Source organism: Vespa mandarinia, chromosome 19 (genome assembly GCF_050613455.1).
Source record: "Vespa mandarinia isolate Hongniang chromosome 19, ASM5061345v1, whole genome shotgun sequence".
NCBI lineage: Eukaryota > Metazoa > Arthropoda > Insecta > Hymenoptera > Vespidae > Vespa > Vespa mandarinia.
In genome coordinates this window covers 2,302,449-2,326,207 of record NC_140828.1, presented here as the reverse complement: position 1 = coordinate 2,326,207, position 23,759 = coordinate 2,302,449, and the positions used below count along the sequence as shown (strand labels likewise).

The window sequence follows — 23,759 nt, the reverse complement described above, 5'->3', positions numbered from 1 at the left end:
TTTTAACCAATGGAAAATATTGCAATACATTCGTAAAAATAATAATAACTAGTATTATAATATTAATTAAACTCCATATTAAAATATATATATATGTACATATATATATATACGTATATATATACATATATATATTTATGTAACTAGTTTTTTAGTAGCTCGGAAATTTATATGCTTTATATGTTATAAATGTACTCTTCTTTTTTAATTGATTATATCGTATAAGTTGATAATAAATTTGAATTCTTTTTATATAGGTTATATTTAATTTTGCTTATCATTATATAGAAAAGGAAATAAAAAATAAAAAAAAATAAAACACACAAATGCATTTCTACGCTCCTGATCCTGAGAACTATGACTCTTGAGATTCGAAAAATCAAGGTAACATAAATATTCATTAAATTGATTCAAGTTGATCCAAACAGTAGAAAAGGGGACGCGTGTACCGTGAACTTCGTCTTCTTTTATGTTGGATAGTTATTCTTCATTTCCACAAAGGGTTCTATTTCGATAGTGCCTGAGAAAAAATATTGAAAAAGAAATGTGAGTAAGATAAGTAATCGTAGAAGTGATAAATAAAAAAAAAGGGAGCAATGGATCTTTTTCGAATGGTAAATGAAATCATGACAAATTTGCCTTTCCTTTTATCCTTTGACATACACACATACACACACACATACACACACACACACACACACATATATATATATATATTCCTTAATCTAAACAAAATTGATTAGTACCGGATGACAATGACAAACATTGATAACTGTGACTAAATTCATTAGTATTATTACTTTCTTAACCTAACTTTCAAAAGAAAAAAAAAAAAAAAAAAAAAAAAAAGAAAAAAAAGAAAAAAAAAAGAAAAAACAAATCTTATATATATTAATTCCATTTGAAAATATTCATAACAATAAGAAAGAATTACTACATTTTCAAGAAAAGATATTAGAATTTGCTAACGTTAAGAAAAGATTGATATTTTCGTCATGTAATTTTTTTAAAATTAATTATTCTGACGTGTTATTGATAATCTCTTACATTTTCTTTTCACTCTTGTGTCAATCTCATTGTCCACGAATGTAACGACAGTATTAGTTTAAAGAAAACGAACGAAAAAAAAAGTATAAAATATATTCTAAAACGTTATTACACAACATATTTTTACAATTTTACTTGTTTAAAAATTTTAATATAGTTTAGACGTAGTAAACATCTTTGTGTCCACGAAAAATATAGACAGTTATTTTTAGAAGAACACATGCTTCTCATAAATCCTATGCCTCGCACACAGTATTGATGATTTCAATAAATATGAAAAAAAGACAAAAAAACATGGTTAGTCAATCTGTTTAAATACCTTCTCCAATTCTTTACTTTCATCTTTACTTATCTTTCTCATTGTATCGTCTAAAATATATGGTATGCATTTTATTCATAATTTTTTCTTTTAATCTTATGCTTATTTATGCTACAATATAAAATGCTTTTATATATATATGCATATATATATATGAATTAATTTTGATTAAATATAATCTATTCAATTTAGATATAAAAGTTCGCTATTAATTTATTAATTATATGCAATTAGATAAATGTTTAGTTTCAAATACAATGATATTTATTAAAGTTATTATATTATAAATTTTTTATATGTTTTAACTATTATCAAACTATATGTTGAAATTATTTAACCTATGCAATTATTAACATACTTATTAAAATTATAGGCAAGTTGGTCAAAGAAACCTCGATTGGGTACTGATTTAGCATTGGGTTGTTCCCTGATTGCATTACACAAAAATATGTTTTGTTGGGGAAGTTCTATTCATGGGGAATTAGGATTAGGTGGTATTGAAGATGAACATATTCTTATTCCTCGTGAAGTGGATTTTCAGAAATCTACAGAAGTTACATACAGTAAGATTTTCATTTCTATTTATTAGAGTATTAGCACTTTGTTGATTTATTATAATAGTTTTACATATAATCATTAAAGAGAATATGTGTTTAATGATGTATATATTCTTTTTTTTTTTCAGTTGCATGTGGTGAAAGTCATACTGTAGTTATAACGCGAGGTGGAGAATTATATTCTTGTGGAAATAATGACTTTGGGCAATTAGGACATGATAAAGGAAGAAAAAGGTTACGTGAGTATTTTTAATTAATATATTGATCTTATTTAAAATTATTCTCAAGTTTCAAAAATAAAATCTAAGAGATATAATTAAAGCTAATATTAATGTTTTATATGCAGGCTTGATATCAGGATTAGAAGCATTTGTATTTAAAAAGGCAGCATGTGGAGCATGTCACACGGTAGCAGTTAATGAATGGGGACAATTATTTAGCTGGGGATGTAACTCTGAAGGTCAATTAGGTACTGTATCATTGTAAAAATATATTATTTGACATTTAGTTATAATAATGAAATATCAAAAAAATTCTGACAACTATTATATTTTCCAGGATTAAATATAATGAACCCTACTGAAAATATACCACGTATGATAAAAACATTAGGAACAAATGTAATTGTACAAGTAGCTTGTGGAATAAAACACGTACTTGCGCTTACAAATAATGGAGAAATCTATGCTTGGGGTTCAAATTTTGAAGGGCAATTAGGCTTAGGTTCTGATGTAATTAAGGAGTTAAAACCCAAACTTATTAGCAGCTTAATTTCTTTACCTATTGCATTTATTGCATGTGGTGGTTATCATAGCATAGCTATAACTAAGTCAGGTAATGTTTAATATGATATTTAAAAAATTACTGATATAATATTAAAAAAATAATATTAATAATTTTTTTCTCTTTTTTTTTTTTTTTTTTTTTTTTTTAGGTGCCGTATTTGGCTGGGGGAAAAATTTATTTGGACAATTGGGACTAAATGATACACAAAGTAGACACCTTCCTTGCCAATTAAGAACTTTGCGAAATGCCAAAGTATGTTATGTGGCATGTGGAGAAGAATTTTCTGTGTTTTTAACAATGGTAAAATGAAATAACTGAAAAGATTATATTTAACTATTATTCTTCATACTTATCTTTATAGGATGGTGGTGTATTTACTTGTGGTGCAGGAATGTATGGTCAATTGGGACATGGAATTCATAGCAATGAGATTTTACCTCGTCAAGTTATGGAATTGATGGGCAGTACTGTTACACAAGTACATAAGCACAATAGAATTTTTTTTTTCTCGTTTTAACATATTAAACATTTTATTACATATATTTGTCTTTTGCAGGTGTCATGTGGTCGAAGACATACTTTAGCATTCGTACCTTCACATAGAAAAATTTATGCTTGGGGCTTAGGTGGTGCAGGACAATTAGGCAATCGTGTTACACAAAGTGTTACTACTCCTCAAGTTGTATTAGGACCATGGGTACCTCCTAATGGGTCAGCAATGGTCAAACTCGACACACAGTTGAGTCCCTATATTACACAGTCCCTAGATTGCATCGTTAAACATATATTTAGTGGAGGAGATCATTGTTTTGCCACTGTTATTCCAAGAGAAGTAAATTTATGCATTATAATGATATATATATATATATATATATATATATATATATATATATTTATATCTATATACATATATATGTATGTATATATGTATGTAATAGTATTATATATGTATATGTGTATGTATGTATATGTATTATTATATTTTATTATTAATGTTAATTTAAAATTTTATTATTAAAATTATATTATATTGTTCAATCGTTATATAGGAAAGTATGGAATCAGATGACTGTAGAGTAATAGACTCTACTTCTCAAATACTTAATATATCTGAAGAACAATTGGCAGCTTGTCAAAGAGTACCAAAAGGATCTTCTGTTGATCATGAACTTATGATGTAAGTAAAATCATCTTTCTAATAATTAAAAGTATTATAAATATATATTTCATATTTTAGGTATTTAGAAACTGTTTTTAAGAGTCAATCTTGTATAAATGGATCGTTTTTATTTAAAAATGATGCTCATTATGGTTGTTCAAGTAAAAACCATGGAGTGGATTTGGATATAGCAATTAAATCCTTTGGAATAATATCAGAATCGTGTAATGATACAATTCAGGAACTCGTATGTATTTTGAAAGATTTATTTATGCATTGAATATTGAATGTCTTTATTAATAATTATATAACATTATTTTAGATTTTTAATAGCATAACAGATAGCCTTATACCATCTTTCTCATCCTCTCCACCAGACATAGAATCATTAAGAGTATATTTAACAGTGCCTTTGTATCATGGTTTTGCAAATCCTTTAAATTGGAATGCTTTACATCAACCATTTTGCAAAGCTGTTATAAGCTTAAAATCAGAAGCTCTTAAAGTAGTAAGCTCATGGTGGAGTAAAGCTCCATCTTATTATTTTGAAAGGCTTGTTCGTACTCACAAAAGTGTTGTTTTACATATTATAAAGCAATCCAAACATGACAAGGTAATAATACAAGGTTTATTAAAATTATAAATTAGTATAATGAATTGCACTTTATTTTTACAGAATGTGTCGTGGAATGTATTGAGCAAACACGTTTTAGAATTTTTAAGATTATTAAATAAATTGAATCATACTGCTGAAGATGAAATTAGGGTGTCTTACTCCACGTTTCATTTGCCAGAATTAATAGAACATGTAGACATTAAAGCTGATTATTTTAAATGGCTGACGGAAAAAGACAATTATTCGGTATAATAATTAAAATATGAATTTAGATATAAAAATTAACTAGAGTTTATTTATTTTTTCTGTTAAAACTTTTTATTTTTTATTTGCAGAATAACAGAATGTATTTCTGTAATTATCCTTTTCTTTTTGATGCGCAAGCTAAAACCATATTATTGGAAACAGATCAAGCAATACAGGTATTATTTTACTACATAGTTAAATGGTTAATCTTTGATGTTTCCTAAAAAATGTAGCGTTTAATTAACTTTTCTATATATTCATTTTGATTTAATAATAGATGCAATCAGCAATGAATGAAGCTGCAACTCGTGCTATCACACAAATGCTTTTTCATCCATATCCCGCTAATAGCATGGATGCTAGACTCCATAATCAATTTGTCACTTTGAATGTTTCACGAGAAAATATTGTACAAGATACTTTACTAGAATTATCTCATTATGATTCCAGCGATTTAAAGAAACCGCTAAGAGTAAGCATTTTATTATGTATTTATATATGTTTTATTTTTATCTTTAACTATATTTATATAATATATACGTATGTATTATTTATACACAGGTAAAATTTCACGGAGAAGAAGCAGAAGATGCAGGAGGAGTTAAAAAAGAATTTTTTATGCTTCTTTTAAAAGAAATACTAGATCCAAAATATGGAATGTTTAGGGAATATGAAGAAACTAGAACTATTTGGTTTAGTCAAGATTCATTTGAAGATGAAGTTATGTATTCCTTAATTGGTTTGCTATGTGGACTTGTTATTTATAATTTTATAATAATTGATTTACCCTTCCCATTGGCTTTATATAAAAAATTATTACATGAACCAGTAGGATTGATCGACATTAAAGAAATGTCTCCAGCAGTTGCTAAGTATGTTCTTAATCTATTATACCTTTATTAAATGAAAGTGAAAAAGTTAATTAAATATTATTAATGCGATGAAAATTTTTTTTCATTGCAGAAGTTTACAAAGTATACTTGATTATGAGAATCCAGATTTTGAAGAGATATTCTGTTTAAATTTTGAAATAGTCAGAGATGCTTTCGGTGAGAGAAAAACGTATGAATTAATACCAGATGGTGTAAAAGTTCCTGTTACATTAAAAAATAAGTTAGTCATTATTAAAATTGATTTAAAAAAAAAAAGAAAAAAAAAATTATACCATTATATTAAAATATTTTATTTTTCCAGAAAACAATTTGTCGATTTGTATGTAGATTATATTCTCAACAAATCAGTGGAATCCCATTATCAGGCATTCCATACAGGCTTTCACAAAGTATGTGGCGGAAGAGTATTAGAACTTTTCCATAGTCATGAATTAATGGCAGTGGTTGTTGGAAATGAAAATTATGATTGGGAAGAGTTACAAAGAAATGCAACGTATAAGGAAGGATATTTGGCGAATGATCCTACCATTATTTTATTTTGGCAAGTATTTCATGAGTTATCTTTGGAAGAAAAAAAGAAATTTTTACTTTTCCTAACTGGAAGTGACAGAATACCTATACAGGGTATGAAAGCAATTAAGGTAAATTATTTCAATTATTATCTTTCTCTTTTTTAAGAGAAATTTTATATTATTAATTATATTTAATATTACATATTTATATCGCAGATAATAATACAACCGATGAGTGACGAACGTATGTTGCCCGTTGCACATACATGCTTTAATGTGCTTGATCTCCCACGTTACCAAACTCGCGAAAGATTACGCTATAAATTATTACAAGCTATTCAACAAACTCAAGGCTTTTCGCTGGTGTGAACACATAAAAGATTATTTTTGTATTGTAATATATTATTATATTTTTTGCAAATTCTATTACAAATTTTTTTTCTTTTTTTTTTCTTTTTTTTTATTTATTTTTTTTTTTTTTTTTTCTGTAAAATAGAAAATCACTATGATGATGTAATTCTTCATTGATGTAAGTGCATGTTCAATTGACAATTGTCATTTGTTCATGCATCGAATTAAAACAGATAGTTTAATTGCGTCTTGTTACATACTTGTTTTATGATTCATACTATATATCCATTGAAATATTTCAATAATATATCACGATATTTGAAAGATTTCAATTCAATATTTGGTATTATCTAGTCATATTATAATAACAATTTATCTCTTATCATTCGCTTTACAAAAATAAGATATATTCAAATTAATATTCCAATAATAATTAATAAACCAAACAGAGAAAGGATAAACATATATTAGAGAAAGAAATGTTTAGAATTTGTTCATTTAATAGAATTATTATAAATTGCATAGGAGAAAAGTTATAACTCAGGGAGTATTTATTATTATAATGAAAGAACAATTTTTTATATGTCATGTTTTAGAATGCTTCATGACATTTAGTCATGATTTATAAAAGGATTTTAAAGATATGTATTATAATAGAAGAAAAGAATTTTGCTAAAAAAATAACTACGCTTTTAACTAGAGAACATGTTTTATATTTTTAACGAGTTTGAAAAAAAAAAAGTTTTATTTCATGAAGACAAATATACATACACACACACAGAGACACACATACACACACAAAAAAATAGAGAAACTTGAATGAAATGTGTGTACACTGTCTGTTTGAAAAAGTCGTATTTATTCATTTATAATAAATTTAAGGGTTACTGAATTATCTCTGTTATTGATAAAAAGAAACGTGTGTGATTTAATTTTTTTTATCGCGCTACGTAATAATAATAAAGATCCAATTTTATCTGAGACTCGCGTGAAGACACATATGTGCGTGTTAAAAAAAAAAGGGTGAAATTTGTAAAGATCATTTTATTTATCTCTCCACAACAATAAATTACATAATTACAAACGTATCGTTAGTTATTCATAGACACGTTAGTGCCAAATTTTATTATAAAAGGAGATACGTTTTATAGAAAAAAAAAATAAAAAAAAAAAATAAAAATAAAAAAAAAAAAAAAAAGAAAACAAAAAAAAACAAGAAAAAACAAAAAAGAAAAAAAAACTATTATGCGACATTAAATTATGCTTTAGTGCGTTAATGTGTTTTCTTCGATTCCATAATATAATTAATTATATAGCATTCGAATATCTCGTTCGTCTATTGATATTATTCTATATATTAATTCGATATCGTTTGATCGTTTAAATATTCTTTGTTTATTTCTAGCATTATTTGGGCATTCAATTTTCGCATATCATTTTGCTATGAACTTTTTCATTTAAAAACGTGTATATATATATATGTCATGATCTCTAAAAGTGTCAACACGAAAGAAAAAGAAACGTAGAAAGCATACTTGTGCATAAATTTGTTTCATAATTTTTTTTTAACAAAATGTTTATGCGACTAAAGAAAAAAAAAAAAAAAAAAAAAAAGAAAAAGAAGAAAGAAAAAAGAAAGATAGAATGATGTAAAATTATGATAATTTACGGGTCGGTCAGTCTCTGTAAATAGATACATACATACATATATACATATACATATACATATACATATACATATACATATACATATACATATACATATACATATATATATATGTGTATGTATATATATATATATATTCTCGACACAGGAAATCTGTACAACGAGCTTGCCAAGACCTATATGAAAAGAGATGAGTAATATATTAAAATTATGTTAAATAAAATAATTCATCAATAAAGAGTCAGTCATATCATTTCTCTCGATGAATCTAATTTTGAAAAGAAAAAAAGGAAAAAAAAAAAGACAAAAAAAGAACCTGAGAAACTTCATTTCAAGTAATTCGTCGATTGGCATTATCAGAATTTGCGCAGATATCCTAAAAAAAATCTATATAATATTAAGGCGAAAATATAATGCGAATATATTATAGAATGCCTCTGCTAATGTTGATAAGATGGAGTAAAGTATTGAGTTCCTGGTGGAGCTCTGTAACCTGGATAGCTATTGTTAAGAGCATGTTGAGCAAAAAATCCGCTGTAATCCTTGTTAACTCGGCGTGGCCTGAATGCAGGTCCTTTAGCCAATTCCATCCTGGCTCTATTCTCAGCTTCCGTTTGTGCTTTTACGGAAGGTGGTGGCCATTTGAGATCTCCTCTCATGTTACCACTGATTGGAGCTTTCGTTGCAGCAGGTTGTGCTTGGTACACCGGTGCTGGTGCCTACAAAATTAATATGTACACACACATACATACTCACACACATATATATATATATATATATTTCTATATTTTTTTTATACATTTCATTCTAATATATATGATAGAAAGTTCTGAGCAATTGTTCCTCTCCTAAATATGATTTCATTATTAAGTAGTATGTACCTATATAAATGTATATAAAATAAATAAATAAATAAATAAATAATATCACTAGAGATTACATATATACACATACGTCTATACCTCTAAATATTACTAAATGAAATCTGTATATCAACCTGTGAGATCGGAGGCTCCGGTCTAAGAACAATAGTAGACGGTGGTGCTTCGTAAGATGCAGGACCGTAGGATTGATACGGTTGATTCTGTTGTCTCGTTCGCTCGTTATGCTCTTGAGAATGCTGCTGAAACATAAAAATATACATCAAGAGATTACCATTAAATTACAACGAGTTTCGTCTTGTATTTCAGATCGCTTCGTTCAACTGCATTTCAGCCATTGATTATCCTTGATAGCCGTTGGAGGTTGAAATGAAAGAAGACAAATTGGAAAGCAAATGAAGATCATCTTCAGCTCCCTTAAATTTCCAAAGCACGGACGTGTCAAATAACATATGTCTCTTCTTCAAATCTTTGAATCCTTATTCTTTAAAAAGTTAACAAGTTAAAAATAATTTAAGAGACGCAAGATCAACGTCCGTACCTTGAATCACTTACCTTCCATGTAGTCTGAGCTTGCTGTTGCTGTTGTTGTTGTTGTTGTTGTTGTTGTTGTTGTTGTTGTTGTGGTTGTGGTTGATTGGACCAAGTTTGAAGAGGATGTTGTTGTAGAATAGGTGAAGTAGCAGGTGGTGTAACAGGTGCCCAACCTTTAGGTGCAAATGGTTGTTGAAAATGCGATGGTTGTCGCAGAAGTGTTCCACTTGGACTGATCGATGGCGACGGAGATGATGGAAGGACACTCTGAGTCGATGAACGAGCTATCGTTGACGGTGGTTGGGGTGATGGACCTGATGAAGGACTGCTCTGGTACGAGGGAACCTCACCGATACCACGGGTCTTTTTAAGGGAAAATAAACATATGGTCGTTTGCTACTAAACGTGCACATTCGATTGTCCTCCAACAATTCAATTTCTTTAAAACGTGACACGATTTTTAATCATTTTTTAACAATTGAACGTGCAATATTCTAACTCGACAATTTAATCCGATACGTGATATATATTAACAGGCTTCACAACATCACAATACATATATATATGTATGTATATATAACGTGCACGGAAATTTACGGTGTTTAATTTACATGTAAAAAAAAAAAAAAAAAAAAGAAAAAAAAGAAAGAAAGAAAAAAATAAAAAGGACATCATTGGAATGGAACATACAAGGAAACACAATTATGTTAAAAGGCTGCCATTACAAGTTCCGTACGTACCAAATGACTGGACTATACTATGAAAGACATTGAGCATCATGTAACAACATCAACGAATATCTTATTAAACATATCATTATCATGTTAATTGTGGAATTTACCTTCGCTTGTACAGGTCCTTGTTCAACGAAGTCAAGATCTTGATCTTCAGGAGGTGGTGGCCAAGCAACACGTTTCAAATCTGAAACAAAATAAAATTATAAGTTAAAAAATTAATAAAATATATATGTTATGTATGTATATATATATGATACTTAATTTATAATCCTTTACAATTTTCTAATAAATTCTAAATCATTACGAAAGAGATTATATGATCAAACTATCAACGAATATCTTCATCGTATTAATGTACTTGGCCGTAGTTGCTGGACGTAGCGATCGTTTCGTAGGATAGGATATTGCAAAAGATTAATAGATAAATAAAAAGAAATATAAAAATAAAAAAAAAAAAAAGAAAAAAAAAATAATAATAATAAAAAAAAAGAAATCGATTGCGTCAACATCGTGGGATTAATATTCATTATGTTGATTCCTGTTGCTCTAGCCAAGTTTATATTTATGCGATTATTATCTTTAAATTTTCATGATTCCTATGTGACCTCGTTGTATTCTTAGTTTCTTCAAAACTCGAAGGCCGAATACATGTATTTTGGAACGATGAAATTTTCTTAAAAAATTTCGTTTGAGTCAAAACTTAATGAGTCAAAAAAAGAATATATATATATTCTTCATATATATATATATATATTGAAAATTGAAATAGAAAAAGAGATCATCTCATGTTCAAAAATGTAACATTAACTAAAGCGCATGCACGATGTTTTCAATTACAAACTTACTATTATATTATTATTATATTTGTGATTATATGTACACTAGAAAATATCTTCCAAAAAAAAAATAAAAATCATGGAAAATATAATTTCAATTCACTGAGCACAAAATTGTTGTCACTATTGTCACAGGTTACACAAACATATTCTTCCAAATTTGATTCGACCATACGAATATCATCTCGTCAATCCAAACGATATGAAACATTGAAAATACAATAATTATTATTATTATTATTATTATTATAATTATTATTATTATTATTATTATTATTATTATTGTTATTATTATAGATTTATTTACGATGTGATATTAATCACAACGTACCCTGTATCTTTCGCACACAACTTTTGGAATACTCAGATGTATTAGATCGACGGACACGACTTTGCCAAAACAAAAACTGGCCAACTACTAACGCTAAACGAACATTTCTTCTACCTTTCATGATTGCCGCAATGACCTGGCCACCGATTTTAGAGTTTCCTTGGTTATTGGCCAAAGAGTGGGGGGTACTAGGCAACTAGCTACTGATTATGCGCCTATTTCGATTGGTTGATTTTCAAAATTTTCACATTATCGATAATTTACCACCTTTCCAACTTTCTTTTCCCTGTTGCTTGTCTATGCTATTTTGCTAACATACATTTTTTTTTTCTTTTTGGGAATCTTCTCCCAAAATTTTATCGTAATATTAATATTATATGTATAATATCTTTAGATCACAATTATTCGTGCAGAAATAATTATTAATAATGGAATGGCAATTAATTTTTATGATTACCTGCAATTAGAAAAAATTACATTCGCTTCTAATATTATTAATGGCAGAAGCCTTTTTGATAATAGATCACAATGATCTTTTGAAGTTAGAAGAGCATCGCAAAAGCTCATGTCTTTGGATTGTGTTAGGAGCCTCTTGATCAAAATTAGTGGGTACTAAAATCCTCCGTGTACTTTTTTTCTCGTGGAATTGGTAGATCGGTATATTCCTTGCGTGTCAGTGATCTTGTTAGTCTCCTGCGACGATCAGTATAAGTTCCGTTTCTTGCGATCTGGGCAAAAGCAGCAAGCGTAAGTAAAACATAAAATTAGCTCGCTATAATTTAAGCATATAGTGATATAAACATAAATTATGAAGTTAGGTGAGACTAAATTTCAATAGGACGTGTATGTATGTAAAAAAAAAAAAATTCTAGTCTGAATGATAACACATTTACAGATAATTAAATGCTGTTTGAATAATTAAATAAAATATAAATGATTAATTCGAAAATTCTGCGATCATTAGAACATCTTTGTAATTATCGATATATATATAGTTATACTTTGTCATGCACTCGACACATGCAAGGTCAAAGTTTTATCTATTAAAATTTGTCCTTAGATATTAGAATGACCCTATATTAAAAAGTTTTTATGTCTTAGAGATATCTATCTGCTAATTTGGCAAAATGAATCTTGGTATAGTTGCCAGACACGTGGTATATAGCGGAATATCAAGTATAAAGCGAATGAATCAAAGATGCATCGCAGACATTATAGAATGGTGTGTCTCGGAGATGTTAATAACACCGCATTAAATTAGCACATACGGACATTTGCCTACTATTAATTATATATATATATATATCACAACGATATGTGCCATTAAGTTTAAACGATATGCTATATAGTCTTACTCAGCAGGACGAACGAAATAATGATAGATGCAAGAATTAATGAAACTCACTTGGTTGACCACCTCGTTGTCTTGCTTCCTCCTCTTCGAGCATACGTAGAACAGCGCTGTTTTGTAAATTTGCCGGCTTGGCCAGTTGATTGAAGTCGATCCTAAAAAAAGAAAAAGAAAAAAGAAAAAAAAAAAACAAAGCTCCTGTAAACATCTACTATTTTGTTGATACAATAAAATGACAATTATTACGGGAAAAATGAACTACTACTTAACAAATACTGATTATAGCAAATATAATTGATTATATGAAATATTAATAAAACCTGACAATAGACTTTTGATGATATTATAATTAATAAAACGGGTTAATGATCTGACAAGTTAATGATATAACAATATTTAATCAAAATGATGAATAATAAATTGTTCCAAAGAAAATGATGAATTTAAATAATAAGAAAACGAAAGTAATCGAACCTTCTTTGAGCGATCATATTTAAAAAAGAAACGAAGTAAGCGCGATTGAAGAAAAAAAGGGGTGTATCGGAAAAATCACGAGAGACTGCGGTCAACCGTATAGCCAGGGGCCATCAAACGCGAAACTAAGTCAAGTACGATGTTCGCGGGCTTTGCGCAACGACTAGCCTCCGAGTCCGCGTTTATTTCTAACCGGTGTGATTCGGCCCTCTGAAAATAACGGGGGGCTCTCGCCAATGACGACGTCGAAGACGACGACGACGAAGACGAAGACGAAGACGGCGGTAGCAGCGGCAGCAGCAGCAGCAACAGCAATCTCCTGTTTTCTTGGATGATTCATCTCGACTCGTATAAGACACTTATGTGAGACACTACCTTCTAAATCGACGTCACTCGTCGATACTTTATAGCCGAGGTTAGAAAGATGTATGTGTGTGTATATGTATATATATATACATATATATATATAGATATACGTAAAACTGACGTAAGGTGGTTGACGTACGTTTATCAATCGGTCAATCAACTTAATCTTTTTTCTTTCTTTTTTTATTTTTATTTTATTATTTTTTTTTTCTCTTTATCTACCACCATTCAAATCCTTATCATATCAAAAAAATTAGAACGACAATTATAAAATAGAATCACTCGAATAGAAGTGCTGAGATAAGGTCATTAGAAGACTTAGAATTTTTTAAGAACTTCTAAGATGATATAAGGATTTAGGTACTCGCTTCTCTGAGAACAATTAAGAAAAAAAAAAAATTAATCTGATTCAAGTTAGAGTACAAAGAGAAACTTATCAAGTGAAACTTATCATTAACGTGATTGAGAGAAAAGGAACGATTACGTTATTCTTGGGATGAAAATTCTTTCTCTCTCTCTCTCTCTCTCTTTCTCTCTCTCTCTCTCTCTCTCTCTCTCTCTCTCTCTCTCTCTCTCTCTCTCTGCATTCTTCCGTAGGTCGTGTGCGTGATATTTTAAGTACGAATGTCATTACCCGACTGCTCCATTAGCCAGAACCTGAGTTTGCCTCTCCAAAGTCTCCTGTATAGCTTGCGGTGAATACAAGTTGATAGGAGAGTTGAATTGCTTGTTCACGTATTTCACTTTCTGCCCAGACATATTTTTCTTATCTTTTTCCACTTTCTTCTGACTACAAAAAGAGAGAGAGAGAAAGAGAGAGAGAAAAAAAACATTCATATTAATATCTTCAAAAAAAGAAAATGTATAATTCTTAAGATAAATTCGTTCATCTTGTTCTACTTTCGATGTTGACTCGTCTTCCTCTTACATTTTATATTTAAAACCCACCACCGATAAAAATCAGTAACTCTTACCTCTGAAAATATAAAACGGTCGAGATGATTCAACTATTTCACTTAACACGATTACTAATCGTCAGGCACAAGTGATACGACACCGAAAATTCTACTGGCGAATCACCTACGTGTGATCATTACTTCAAGATTGTCCGCCACAATGTTTAGACATTTGATCGCAAATGCAACGATCGCATATATTGCAAAGTGTTCCCATGTTCCCAAAGTTCGTGCCAAGAAATTTACGTAGAACGAGAAAGAAAGAGAGAGAGAGAGGATGGGGGAGGGATGTCGAAAAAACAAGAAAGAACGTACATATATGATCGTAACTTCGGTTCAGTCTATTGAAAACGATATCTGAATGGTTCTTATATCCAGTTAGAAATATTTCCTAAGAGTTCACTGACATTGTCTTTTAACTTTGAAAATAGGAGTAAGCTGTTCATCGTTTAAGTTACAATGAGTATTCTCAGATGTCAAAAATGACATTGACGAGAGAAACAACGTTTAGACGATCTTCGTCAAATTTACCCAAACTTTTCAATAAATATTATATTTCATAGTATATATTCTAATCATGAATGAATGAAACTAAATGACAAAAGTGAAACTAGTTTCATGGAGTAAAATCCTTTAAAGAGCTAACGTATACATTCATGTAATTCAGATTAAGCTTAGAAAGAAGAAGAAGAAGAAGAAGAAAAATCAAGAACTCTAGAGATGAAGGAATTTATTCAGAAAGTTAAAATTTCTTACTGAAGTATCTTGATGCCGGGGGTAGCCACCGTTGGCCTACCATAGTTATTTTTGCTACGAAATTCCTCCGAATATATCTACATCGTCCGCAAAATCTCGTACACGTCTCTCCCTCTTTTCCCTGTTAAACGAAGATACATCAGTTTTGGTGGATATCATATGTATAGGATCGTGTTGCGTTACGATATAATCAGAAATGTTTTACGAAGGCGAACGTGTAACACATCGAAGGTGAAATAGCGATCAAGCCAAAAATCTTTCGAAAGATCGAAGACAATTAGTATGAGCATTAGGAACACTCGGCGACAACTGCTAACGTGAAATTTCGATATCCGTTTCCTTTACATAACTCATTTCTATTTCCACCAGCTTCCACTTGGTATTTGGGCGAGCTCTTTGGATTGAAGCAGAGAGCTCTTCTTTGAAATCTGATTCCTCACATCGGAAAATTCGTGCCAGACGAGGAGAAAGAAGAAGAAAAAAGAAAAACGAAACAAAAAAAGAAAGAAACAGAAAAAGAAAAAAGAAACGAGAACTTTCACATGTGAAAATTACCAATGATAAGTTTCTCAGAAAGAGATCCTATTTTCTTTTCTTTCTTTTTTTTTTTTTTTTTTTTTTTTTTTTTTTTACTAAAATTTTCTTAACGCGCATCTACTATTTTTTCTTAATGCGCCACTTTGATTCTTGTATTTTCTCTCATATTTTCCTTTGTGCAATCCACACTGATCGGATGCCAAATATTCGACATCGAGATATCCAAGATCCGAGATTGTTTACACGCTCTTCTTCTTCGTACCGATATTATAGATCGACCGTACTATTTTGGTGTGTCTGCATTACGATACAAGATACATATATGCGATACTCCAATATAGTTAAGAAGCTACTAATATTACCAAGAAAAATCGATGATTGCAATGTAACGAAAGTAATAAGGGGAAAAAAAATGATTATGTATATATATATATATATAATTATTTTTTTTTATATAATTATAAAAAAAAAAAAAAAAAAAAAAGAAAAAAGGAAGAAAGAAAGAAAAAAAAGTAAACAAATTCTAAAATATGATTGAAGAATTCCTTAAGGAAAGAATACAATGCGGAAGAGACTTTTCCTCTCAACTTTCTCTTCTTCCTCGAACTCTCCATTGCTTTTCCACGGATCTCCGCTTCTCCTTTATCTTCAAAGATTATATACAAGACCAAAGTATAAAAGAGATACAAAAATAACATGAGTAAAATTAGAAATCTAAGAATGACTATAATATATCAAGATTATACCAAGATATATCTCGTCGTATAATAAAATGATAAATATAAACGTTAAACGTTTATTTTTATATAAACATATAAATTTTTTTTTCTTTTTTTTTTTTATTGCCTCTGAAAACATATAATAATGCACGATGTCGTACGGACAAGTTAAGAAGAAAAAAAAGAGGATAAAAAAAAAAAAGAAAAAAGAAGAAGAAGAAGACGATCAACCGCAAGAGAATTATATTTCCGTTTCCGGTATAAACAAAAGTGGAAACGGCGTTGAGTAAAATGTAAACGTAAAGAGAGAAAGAAAGAGAGCTTTCATTTCTTGGAAGCTTTTAAACCTACCTTCGTGTTGAAAAGGTGAAACACGCGTTCTTCGTCTATCGAAACACACTGGACTCGTAAAAGCAAAAGCATGCGAGAGTACCAGCGGAGTGATGACTATCTCTCCCTCTTCCTCTTTCTCTCTCTTTCTCATTCTCATATCCACAGGACGAAGTTATTTTCGAATCCCCTCGCACCTCCATCCATCGTTTCCAACCACTTTCCTGGCAAACGCAAGAAAGTCATTTGCGTTTTCTAGAAGCTTTTCTCACGTTAAGCTTCCCGCTCATTTTTCATTTTACCTCCCGGCAAAATGGCGCTATTATGGCGGGTTCTTTTACTACTGGATAACCTGGAAATACGATTACTCTTTTACGAACATAAAGATTTATGTGATATTCTCTAAATCAATCGTTTCCTTCGATATACATATGTATCAAGAATTAGAAAATAAACGTAATATAATTTATATGCGAATACGGCTACAGCTTACTTTTAAAACAAAATAAACTAAAGTCATTTATATTCTTACGTTCATCCGATAACAGATCTCTTCAAAGTTATTTATTTTACCTGAAGGAAAATACTATTGTAAAATGAGTAATTATAATATAACTTTACGACAAATCTACATATTCCTAAAATAAAATCCTTATATATAATTATTAAAATGAAAAATATTCTCTATTTTAAAACGAAATACATTCGATATGCGAGGTATATGCTATAACTTTTTCTAGTAACGAACAAGATGGATGCTGTGTCCACCTAGCGTTGAAAAAGAAAACTATATATATCGAGTATCTAAAAATATTGGCGCGTTATTCAATTTCTAATTTCCATCGTCAGATGGCGATATTATTTGTTGTCTACGTTTACAAAATTATCTTGAAAGCTGACAAAGCATATTCAATTATCTTTTCTACATTTTTATCATAACCAAAAAAAAAAAAAAAAGAATTCTTGTTTAATATTTTCTTTTTAAAATATACTTATTTTTTTTCTATTTTTGTTTTGTTATAATAATGATCGTTTAAAAGAAAAATTAAACTTGTCGATTATTACATTGTATCCCACATACTGTCGGTAATGTAATACACTAATAATATAGACTCAAACATACAGGAACGTAACAAAATATTGACACGAAAGAGATCCTAATAGTAAATCAATAATTAACATCTTACTGTATTATATTAAGTGTTTAAATATATATATATATATATACATATATATATATAACTCGTCTAGACTCTGTATATATAAGAAACTTGTTGCAAGTTAGGTTAAGTTCTAAGAAAAATGTCGATACTTCATTTTATGCGAGTTTGCCTTTGCGAATAATCGATCCTATAGAAATTATATTAATATTTCGTCGCAAGTATTATATTCTTTACGATATATACGCATACATTTATATGATAAGTCTTAATTGTCTTATTAATTCGAAAAATAAATTGTGGTATTTATAAAAGAAATTATTCTTACCGAAAGAGTAACGAACGTGAACACCGATTTCCTACGTCATCATATTCCAAAAGTCGTACTTTCGATAATCGAACGGCGCCTGATATCACGTTGTACCATATAACTGCGAATTACGGCTATATCGACGATCAGGACACGAATACGCTGACACAGCTTCGTTCATTTACGAACCCGTCGATATTATTCCATATCGTAGAAATGCGCTCTTCTATGCGCTTATCCCATAATCGTTTAGTTCCTAACGAAATACTGAAAAATCTTCCTCGAAGGTATATATACTCCTTTCTCTGTTCAACTTTTGTACGTATTTTCTGTTTCTTCAATTTTTTTTTCTTAATTCCTTTTCTATTGCTAATCTAAGAAATAAGGAGGAGTCGAGTTGGATCTTGTCAAGGAAGTATGGGCTATACACTGACCGTTGAAAATTCTTTCACGCTATGAAAGAATAAGATAAAAAAAAAAAAGAGAAAGAAATAAAGACAATAAAAAAGAAAAGAGAGATAGTAAGAGAAAAGGTAATATGTTTCCCGCCGTTGAGAAGAACGTAAGGGATCAATAAAAGCTACCGCCCTTACCGACTCGCGATTCAGCTTCGCTCTCAAAATGGATTCCTACGTCTGACTCTCCCTCTCTTTTCGACCAGTTAACTCGTCTATTCATTTCTTCGTCATACTTTTAAAAACGACAATATACCATCCTTTTCTAATGTAGTTATAGAAATGGCGACAGTGTCGGAAGACGAGCGATCGCAGCGCTATCGAAACGCCCATTGGTCGAGAAAGCTTCTCGACGCCGCAGCCATTATAGATCCCGTTGTGAGTGACTGAGTCTTTTTGATAGCTCCTCTTATTTTCCGGGAAAAGTACGCTTCCTAAGCGACGCCGACATCTGAGAAGCTTTCATAAAGTTAAATCTCATTGGAAATAATGAAAACGTATAGTAGAAAAAAGGGCGATGGCCCTAGCAACGTAATTATTCACGTGAACGAGTTGTGCCGACTGTGCTTGGCAAAGGAAGAAGAGATGGTGCCGATTTTCGACGACGAGACCATACCGTTGCCTCTTAGAATCATGGCATGCGTCAATTTGGAAGTGAGTAGCGTCCATTTATTGGCGCGCGATAGAATAACAAACAAAATCGATGACGTTTAGGTTTTTCTTTTTTCCTTTTTTCTTTTTTTTTTTTTTTTTTTCCCCTTTACATTATTCACGAAACGTTTTACATATGAAATTATTTTACGAAAAATAGGAATCTATTTTATCTTTTCGCTTGATTATTTCTATTCTATATCTATCTCCTCCCTCTCTTTCTCTCTCTCCCTCTCTTTCTCTCTCTCTCTCTTTCTTTCTCTTTCTTTTACAATTTCACATCTTCTCTTTTCTTCTCCAATCCACGTCTGTAATTCATAGGCGCGTCGCAGCTCTCTGTATGTGTCGACGTACATACGCCTTTAAGAACTACCAGCTTTACCGAGTTATCGACTTCGTACTCGAGATATCTTGTTCCTTCGTTTACAGGGATCTAGAACGAGAGAGCGCACTTCTCTGCGAGATGTAATAAGACGTTTTACCTTTCGGATTTATAGAAATCTGTAACGTTCAATCCTCAACATTTACCTCTATTCAATTCGATTATAATATAGAGCCGATAATAACGTTCGAAAGCATGACAATGAGTGTGTAACAGAAACGTTGGTGTTCGATGTAAAAATATTCCTATTGGTTATATAATTTTTCATAATACTTTTATTCAAATAGATCTATTTGAATCTTTTTTTATCCCTTTAAGATTTTTTTTTTTCAATGATAAAATCATTAATACATTGAAACGTCGGTTTAGATTATTTTAAACTGATTTACATTTAGAAAAATAAAAATAAAAATTAAAAACTATGCTTTGTTTTTATGTATTTTGAATTTATTATATATACCATAAGAATATAATTACTGTAAATATAATGTATTATTGTATGTAATAGAAGAATAAAAGAAATGATATAATGCCATTTAGGTTTATGAGGAAGATGGTTTACCAAATAAAATTTGTCATCCGTGCAAGTACCAATTGGAAAAATCTTATCAATTTAAAAAAAAATGCGAAGCCGCTGATGTTAAGCTTAGGAAACACATGAAATTAATACGTCAGTTAACTGGTCAAGATGAAGAAACGGACAATCAAGAGAATAATACGGATGAATTGAAGGAAGCGTCTGGTAGTGGGAAATCTAAACAAGTTAAACAATTATTAGCTGATTTAGTGTCAACTAAAGGAACCGGAGGTCAAGCTGATGGAGATCCTATAGAAGTTACGGAAGAAGAATTAGTTGGTGGATATATTTTAGGTGTGTAATAATTAACATTGAAAATTATTAGCTAGATAATTTCAATATATCAAGTATAATCGATTTTTTTTTGTTTCTAATTTTTAGGTATGAATTCAGAAAATCCAGAAATGGAAGAACCTATGTCTGAAGATCCAGAAAGTATTACATTAGTACCAGCTGAAGAAAGAACAGCAAAAGCCCGATGTACGATACGTACAACAAGAATTAAACAAGAACAAGAATCTGAAGATGAAGCTGAAGAAGTACAAAGAGCTATTGCAAATGCAGATCATAAAAATGTTTACATGATGGAGTTGACTAGTAATAGTTCTGGCCAAGGAGAATCATTGAAATTACAACCAATGGGTGACACAATAGGTACATATATTACAAAGCTCTACTGAAATTATTGAATAATTTATATATATACATATATAGAAAAATTTAATATATGATTTTTTTTTCCATATAGTTGATGCAAGTACAGAATTAAAAGTATTTCAATGTGATAAGTGTCCAAAAGCATTTACTAGAAGAATTATGTTAAAAAGTCATCAATCAGTTCATTCTACTCAAAGAGGATATACGTGCCAAGCATGTGAAAAATGGTTCCCTACAAGATCAGCATTAATAAGGCACGAACGTACACACACTGGTTAGTTTTAATATAAGATATTGTTTTTCTGAATAATAAAAAAAAATCTAATGAATTTATTATAAACTATATATTTTTTCTTTCTTTTTTTTTCTTTTTTTTTTTTTTTTTTTTTTTTTTTTTTTTATTATTATTATTTCTAGGTGAAAAACCATTCGGTTGTAATATATGTCATCGTGCATTTGCACAGAAAGAAATATTACTACGTCATTTAATGACTCATTCTGGACAAAAACCATTCCAGTGTCAACATTGTGACAAAAGTTTTACGCAACGTGAAGCACTAAAGGTACACATGCGTCGACATCAAAAATTAGATCCAAATGATATACAACTCCATCATTGTCAACTATGTCCTAAAGCATTTTGTCATGCGTCAGGACTTAGCAGGCATTTAGTTACGCATACAGGTAGAACATATAAGTGTGTTGAATGTGACAAATCTTTTACAGATAAAAGTTCACTTTTAAGGCACAGTCGCATTCATGCACCTAAAAAGATTTAACGAATTAATATTCAACGAATAAAATTACGTTTTACTTCCAGCTGAAGAAATAAGAATTTTACTTCTTTGGGTCTAGTTGTAAATTTTTTATAAAATGAAGGGAGTATACTCTCGTACTTTTATAATTACAAATGAAAATCATGGTTGACAATGACCGTTTATTATAATATATACGTCGAATGTTATTCAATTTTAAATTATAAATTATTGTAATTTTTTATATATTAACATACAACTGACCCATAGAAACTGGATATCGTTAAAAGGTATTTTACCTTTTTTTGATTCTTATTCAACTAGCCCCTATTTGACAATTGTTTTTGTTTATTCTTTCGTTGACTCTTTAAATAAATGTATAAAAAAAAAAAAAAAAAAAAAAAAGACCACTGCGCTACACTATCTACATTTTTTGTACAAAATTATGTAGCGACTTCAAATAATGTTATTTACATTTAACATGTATTATTTATCGTTTAAAATTAAGGAAAATATAAAGTTTTCTTTTTTTTTTCCAATTATAAAGACAGGTTAAAATATTTTTTTAAGTAGACACATTTTGAAAAGAAAAATAGATTGGTCCTTTTAGTGTATATTAATAAAGACCTTATGTACTATGTACACGATTAAATATATATTCTATGTATATATACCTATAAATATACAATATATTGATGGTAAATGTTTTTTCATCTGATATAACTATCTTTCATATAAGTTTTAGAGATTATATGATGTTCGATATACATATACATATCCCAATTGACTAATTCTTAATAACTTTATTATTAAATACAAAATGAAGTTTATGTACACGATCATAGTTATTTTTACTTGCTAAAAGTTTGACAGACACAATTCTTTTTTCTTTTTTTTTTTTTTATACTGAAACTCATAGCAACATTATTAACTTTATAAAATGTAAAACTTATATACCATTCTATAATATGTAGAGACATAATCATCTACCTGTGAAATATTTTCTTTTTTTAGTTATTGTGTTTGCAAATTCAACATTTCATATATATATGATATATGGTATATATACCTTTTAATATGGTGTAATATTATTAGTAGTTCGATGGCATAGGAAACATTACTGAAACATTTTTTTCTCTACTTTATATTGCATATTTATAATTTCTATTCGTAACACATCATCCTTCTATTAAAGTGGTATATTTGAAGGCATGAGTGAACTATAAATGTTAAAACTTCATTGTGATTCAAATGCTGTGTTCAACTTTTCATAAAAGTACATAAAGTTATGATCATTGGGATACAACGGTATTTCTTGCTAGTATCATATACATTATTATAATCATTCGAAATTTTGTTTAACAAAAAGAGAAAAAAATTGTTAGCACAAGCAAACATTAAATAGACGTTCATACGAGGGCAATTTGAAAAATTCAAGGCTTATTTCTTTTTTTTTCACTTTAACAACGAAATTAATGCATTTAAGAAAAAGAAAGAAAAGAGAACGAAAAAGCTGCGAACTTTTCAAATGATCCTAATAGAAAAATTATTAAGTACACCGCAACACTATTACTTAACACGGCAATTAATAAAGAATATAGAATCGTTGCGCAATGTACATATGTGAATATAATTCTAAATGCTCGCTACGATTGTTCATATATCGTCAAGTGCGACAGAGCTCAGTATTTTCATTACTATTAAAATATCGTACAAAGTAGCCTAACTATATTTATAATATTTTCACATATATCGCACTATGAAAACACTATATATTGAATAGATAAATATATTTCATTCTAATGCCACTATATCATTATAATAGACCATGATATATTTAATCAAATGACAT

The 23,759-nt window shown here is 29.5% G+C and overlaps 3 protein-coding genes across 11 annotated transcripts; 2 read left to right on the top strand and 1 right to left on the bottom strand.

Moving 5' to 3' along the window:
* Positions 1–234: 234 nt before the first annotated feature.
* Herc4 (HECT and RLD domain containing E3 ubiquitin ligase 4) lies at positions 235–8,037 on the top strand. Of its 2 annotated transcripts, XM_035880774.2 has the most exons (19): positions 403–614; positions 1,260–1,344; positions 1,740–1,929; positions 2,052–2,162; positions 2,270–2,392; positions 2,482–2,757; positions 2,858–3,009; positions 3,071–3,187; positions 3,266–3,541; positions 3,759–3,886; positions 3,947–4,115; positions 4,191–4,481; positions 4,545–4,730; positions 4,820–4,906; positions 5,008–5,202; positions 5,292–5,602; positions 5,694–5,843; positions 5,925–6,264; positions 6,352–8,037. In XM_035880774.2, the coding sequence occupies exons 2-19, from the start codon at positions 1,306–1,308 to the stop codon at positions 6,502–6,504; spliced, it is 3,294 nt and encodes a 1,097-aa protein (XP_035736667.1). In that variant the 5' UTR covers positions 403–614; positions 1,260–1,305; the 3' UTR covers positions 6,505–8,037. The 2 variants fall into 2 exon arrangements, with proteins under 2 accessions (XP_085518930.1, XP_035736667.1); XM_085662804.1 differs by lacking the exons at positions 403–614; positions 1,260–1,344 and adding an exon at positions 235–384.
* A 352-nt stretch (positions 8,038–8,389) lies between these two features.
* LOC118448051 (uncharacterized) lies at positions 8,390–18,833 on the bottom strand. Of its 6 annotated transcripts, XM_085662807.1 has the most exons (9): positions 18,449–18,833; positions 16,982–17,312; positions 15,375–15,495; positions 14,297–14,452; positions 12,877–12,977; positions 10,409–10,488; positions 9,589–9,930; positions 9,150–9,275; positions 8,390–8,871 (listed from the first exon to the last, which is right to left on the bottom strand). In XM_085662807.1, the coding sequence occupies exons 4-9, from the start codon at positions 14,419–14,421 to the stop codon at positions 8,593–8,595; spliced, it is 1,053 nt and encodes a 350-aa protein (XP_085518933.1). In that variant the 5' UTR covers positions 14,422–14,452; positions 15,375–15,495; positions 16,982–17,312; positions 18,449–18,833; the 3' UTR covers positions 8,390–8,592. The 6 variants fall into 6 exon arrangements, with proteins under 6 accessions (XP_085518933.1, XP_035736682.2, XP_035736687.2 ...); XM_035880789.2 differs by lacking the exon at positions 15,375–15,495 and having other exon boundaries at positions 18,449–18,830; XM_035880791.2 differs by lacking the exon at positions 15,375–15,495 and having other exon boundaries at positions 8,444–8,871; positions 9,150–9,272; positions 18,449–18,825.
* A 397-nt stretch (positions 18,834–19,230) lies between these two features.
* LOC118448049 (uncharacterized) lies at positions 19,231–22,312 on the top strand. Of its 3 annotated transcripts, none has more exons than XM_035880786.2 (5): positions 19,231–19,539; positions 20,459–20,789; positions 20,877–21,149; positions 21,244–21,426; positions 21,570–22,312. In XM_035880786.2, exons 1-5 carry the CDS (start codon positions 19,375–19,377, stop codon positions 21,929–21,931), a joined length of 1,314 nt encoding a protein of 437 aa, XP_035736679.1. In that variant the 5' UTR covers positions 19,231–19,374; the 3' UTR covers positions 21,932–22,312. The 3 variants fall into 3 exon arrangements, with proteins under 3 accessions (XP_035736679.1, XP_085518931.1, XP_085518932.1); XM_085662805.1 differs by lacking the exon at positions 19,231–19,539 and adding an exon at positions 19,827–20,123; XM_085662806.1 differs by lacking the exon at positions 19,231–19,539 and adding an exon at positions 19,827–20,138.
* Positions 22,313–23,759: the final 1,447 nt, after the last annotated feature.

What these genes read in the sequence shown, in the direction of transcription:
- Herc4 (XM_035880774.2), top strand. Translation starts at nt 1,306, where the DNA reads ATGATTTCAATAAATATGAAAAAAAGACAAAAAAACATG. An exon ending in ATCTACAGAAGTTACATACA is followed by an intron (nt 1,930 to 2,051) that starts GTAAGATTTTCA and finishes TTTTTTTTTCAG; the next exon opens with TTGCATGTGGTGAAAGTCAT. An exon ending in GTTGATCATGAACTTATGAT is followed by an intron (nt 3,887 to 3,946) that starts GTAAGTAAAATC and finishes TTCATATTTTAG; the next exon opens with GTATTTAGAAACTGTTTTTA.
- LOC118448049 (XM_035880786.2), top strand. Translation starts at nt 19,375, where the DNA reads ATGAAAACGTATAGTAGAAAAAAGGGCGATGGCCCTAGCAACGTAATT. An exon ending in TGGCATGCGTCAATTTGGAA is followed by an intron (nt 19,540 to 20,458) that starts GTGAGTAGCGTC and finishes AATGCCATTTAG; the next exon opens with GTTTATGAGGAAGATGGTTT. An exon ending in GCACGAACGTACACACACTG is followed by an intron (nt 21,427 to 21,569) that starts GTTAGTTTTAAT and finishes TATTATTTCTAG; the next exon opens with GTGAAAAACCATTCGGTTGT.
- LOC118448051 (XM_085662807.1), bottom strand. Translation starts at nt 14,421, where the DNA reads ATGTCTGGGCAGAAAGTGAAATACGTGAACAAGCAATTCAACTCTCCT. An exon ending in AAGGACCTGTACAAGCGAAG is followed by an intron (nt 9,931 to 10,408) that starts GTAAATTCCACA and finishes TCCCTTAAAAAG; the next exon opens with ACCCGTGGTATCGGTGAGGT. An exon ending in CGGAGCCTCCGATCTCACAG is followed by an intron (nt 8,872 to 9,149) that starts GTTGATATACAG and finishes TTAATTTTGTAG; the next exon opens with GCACCAGCACCGGTGTACCA.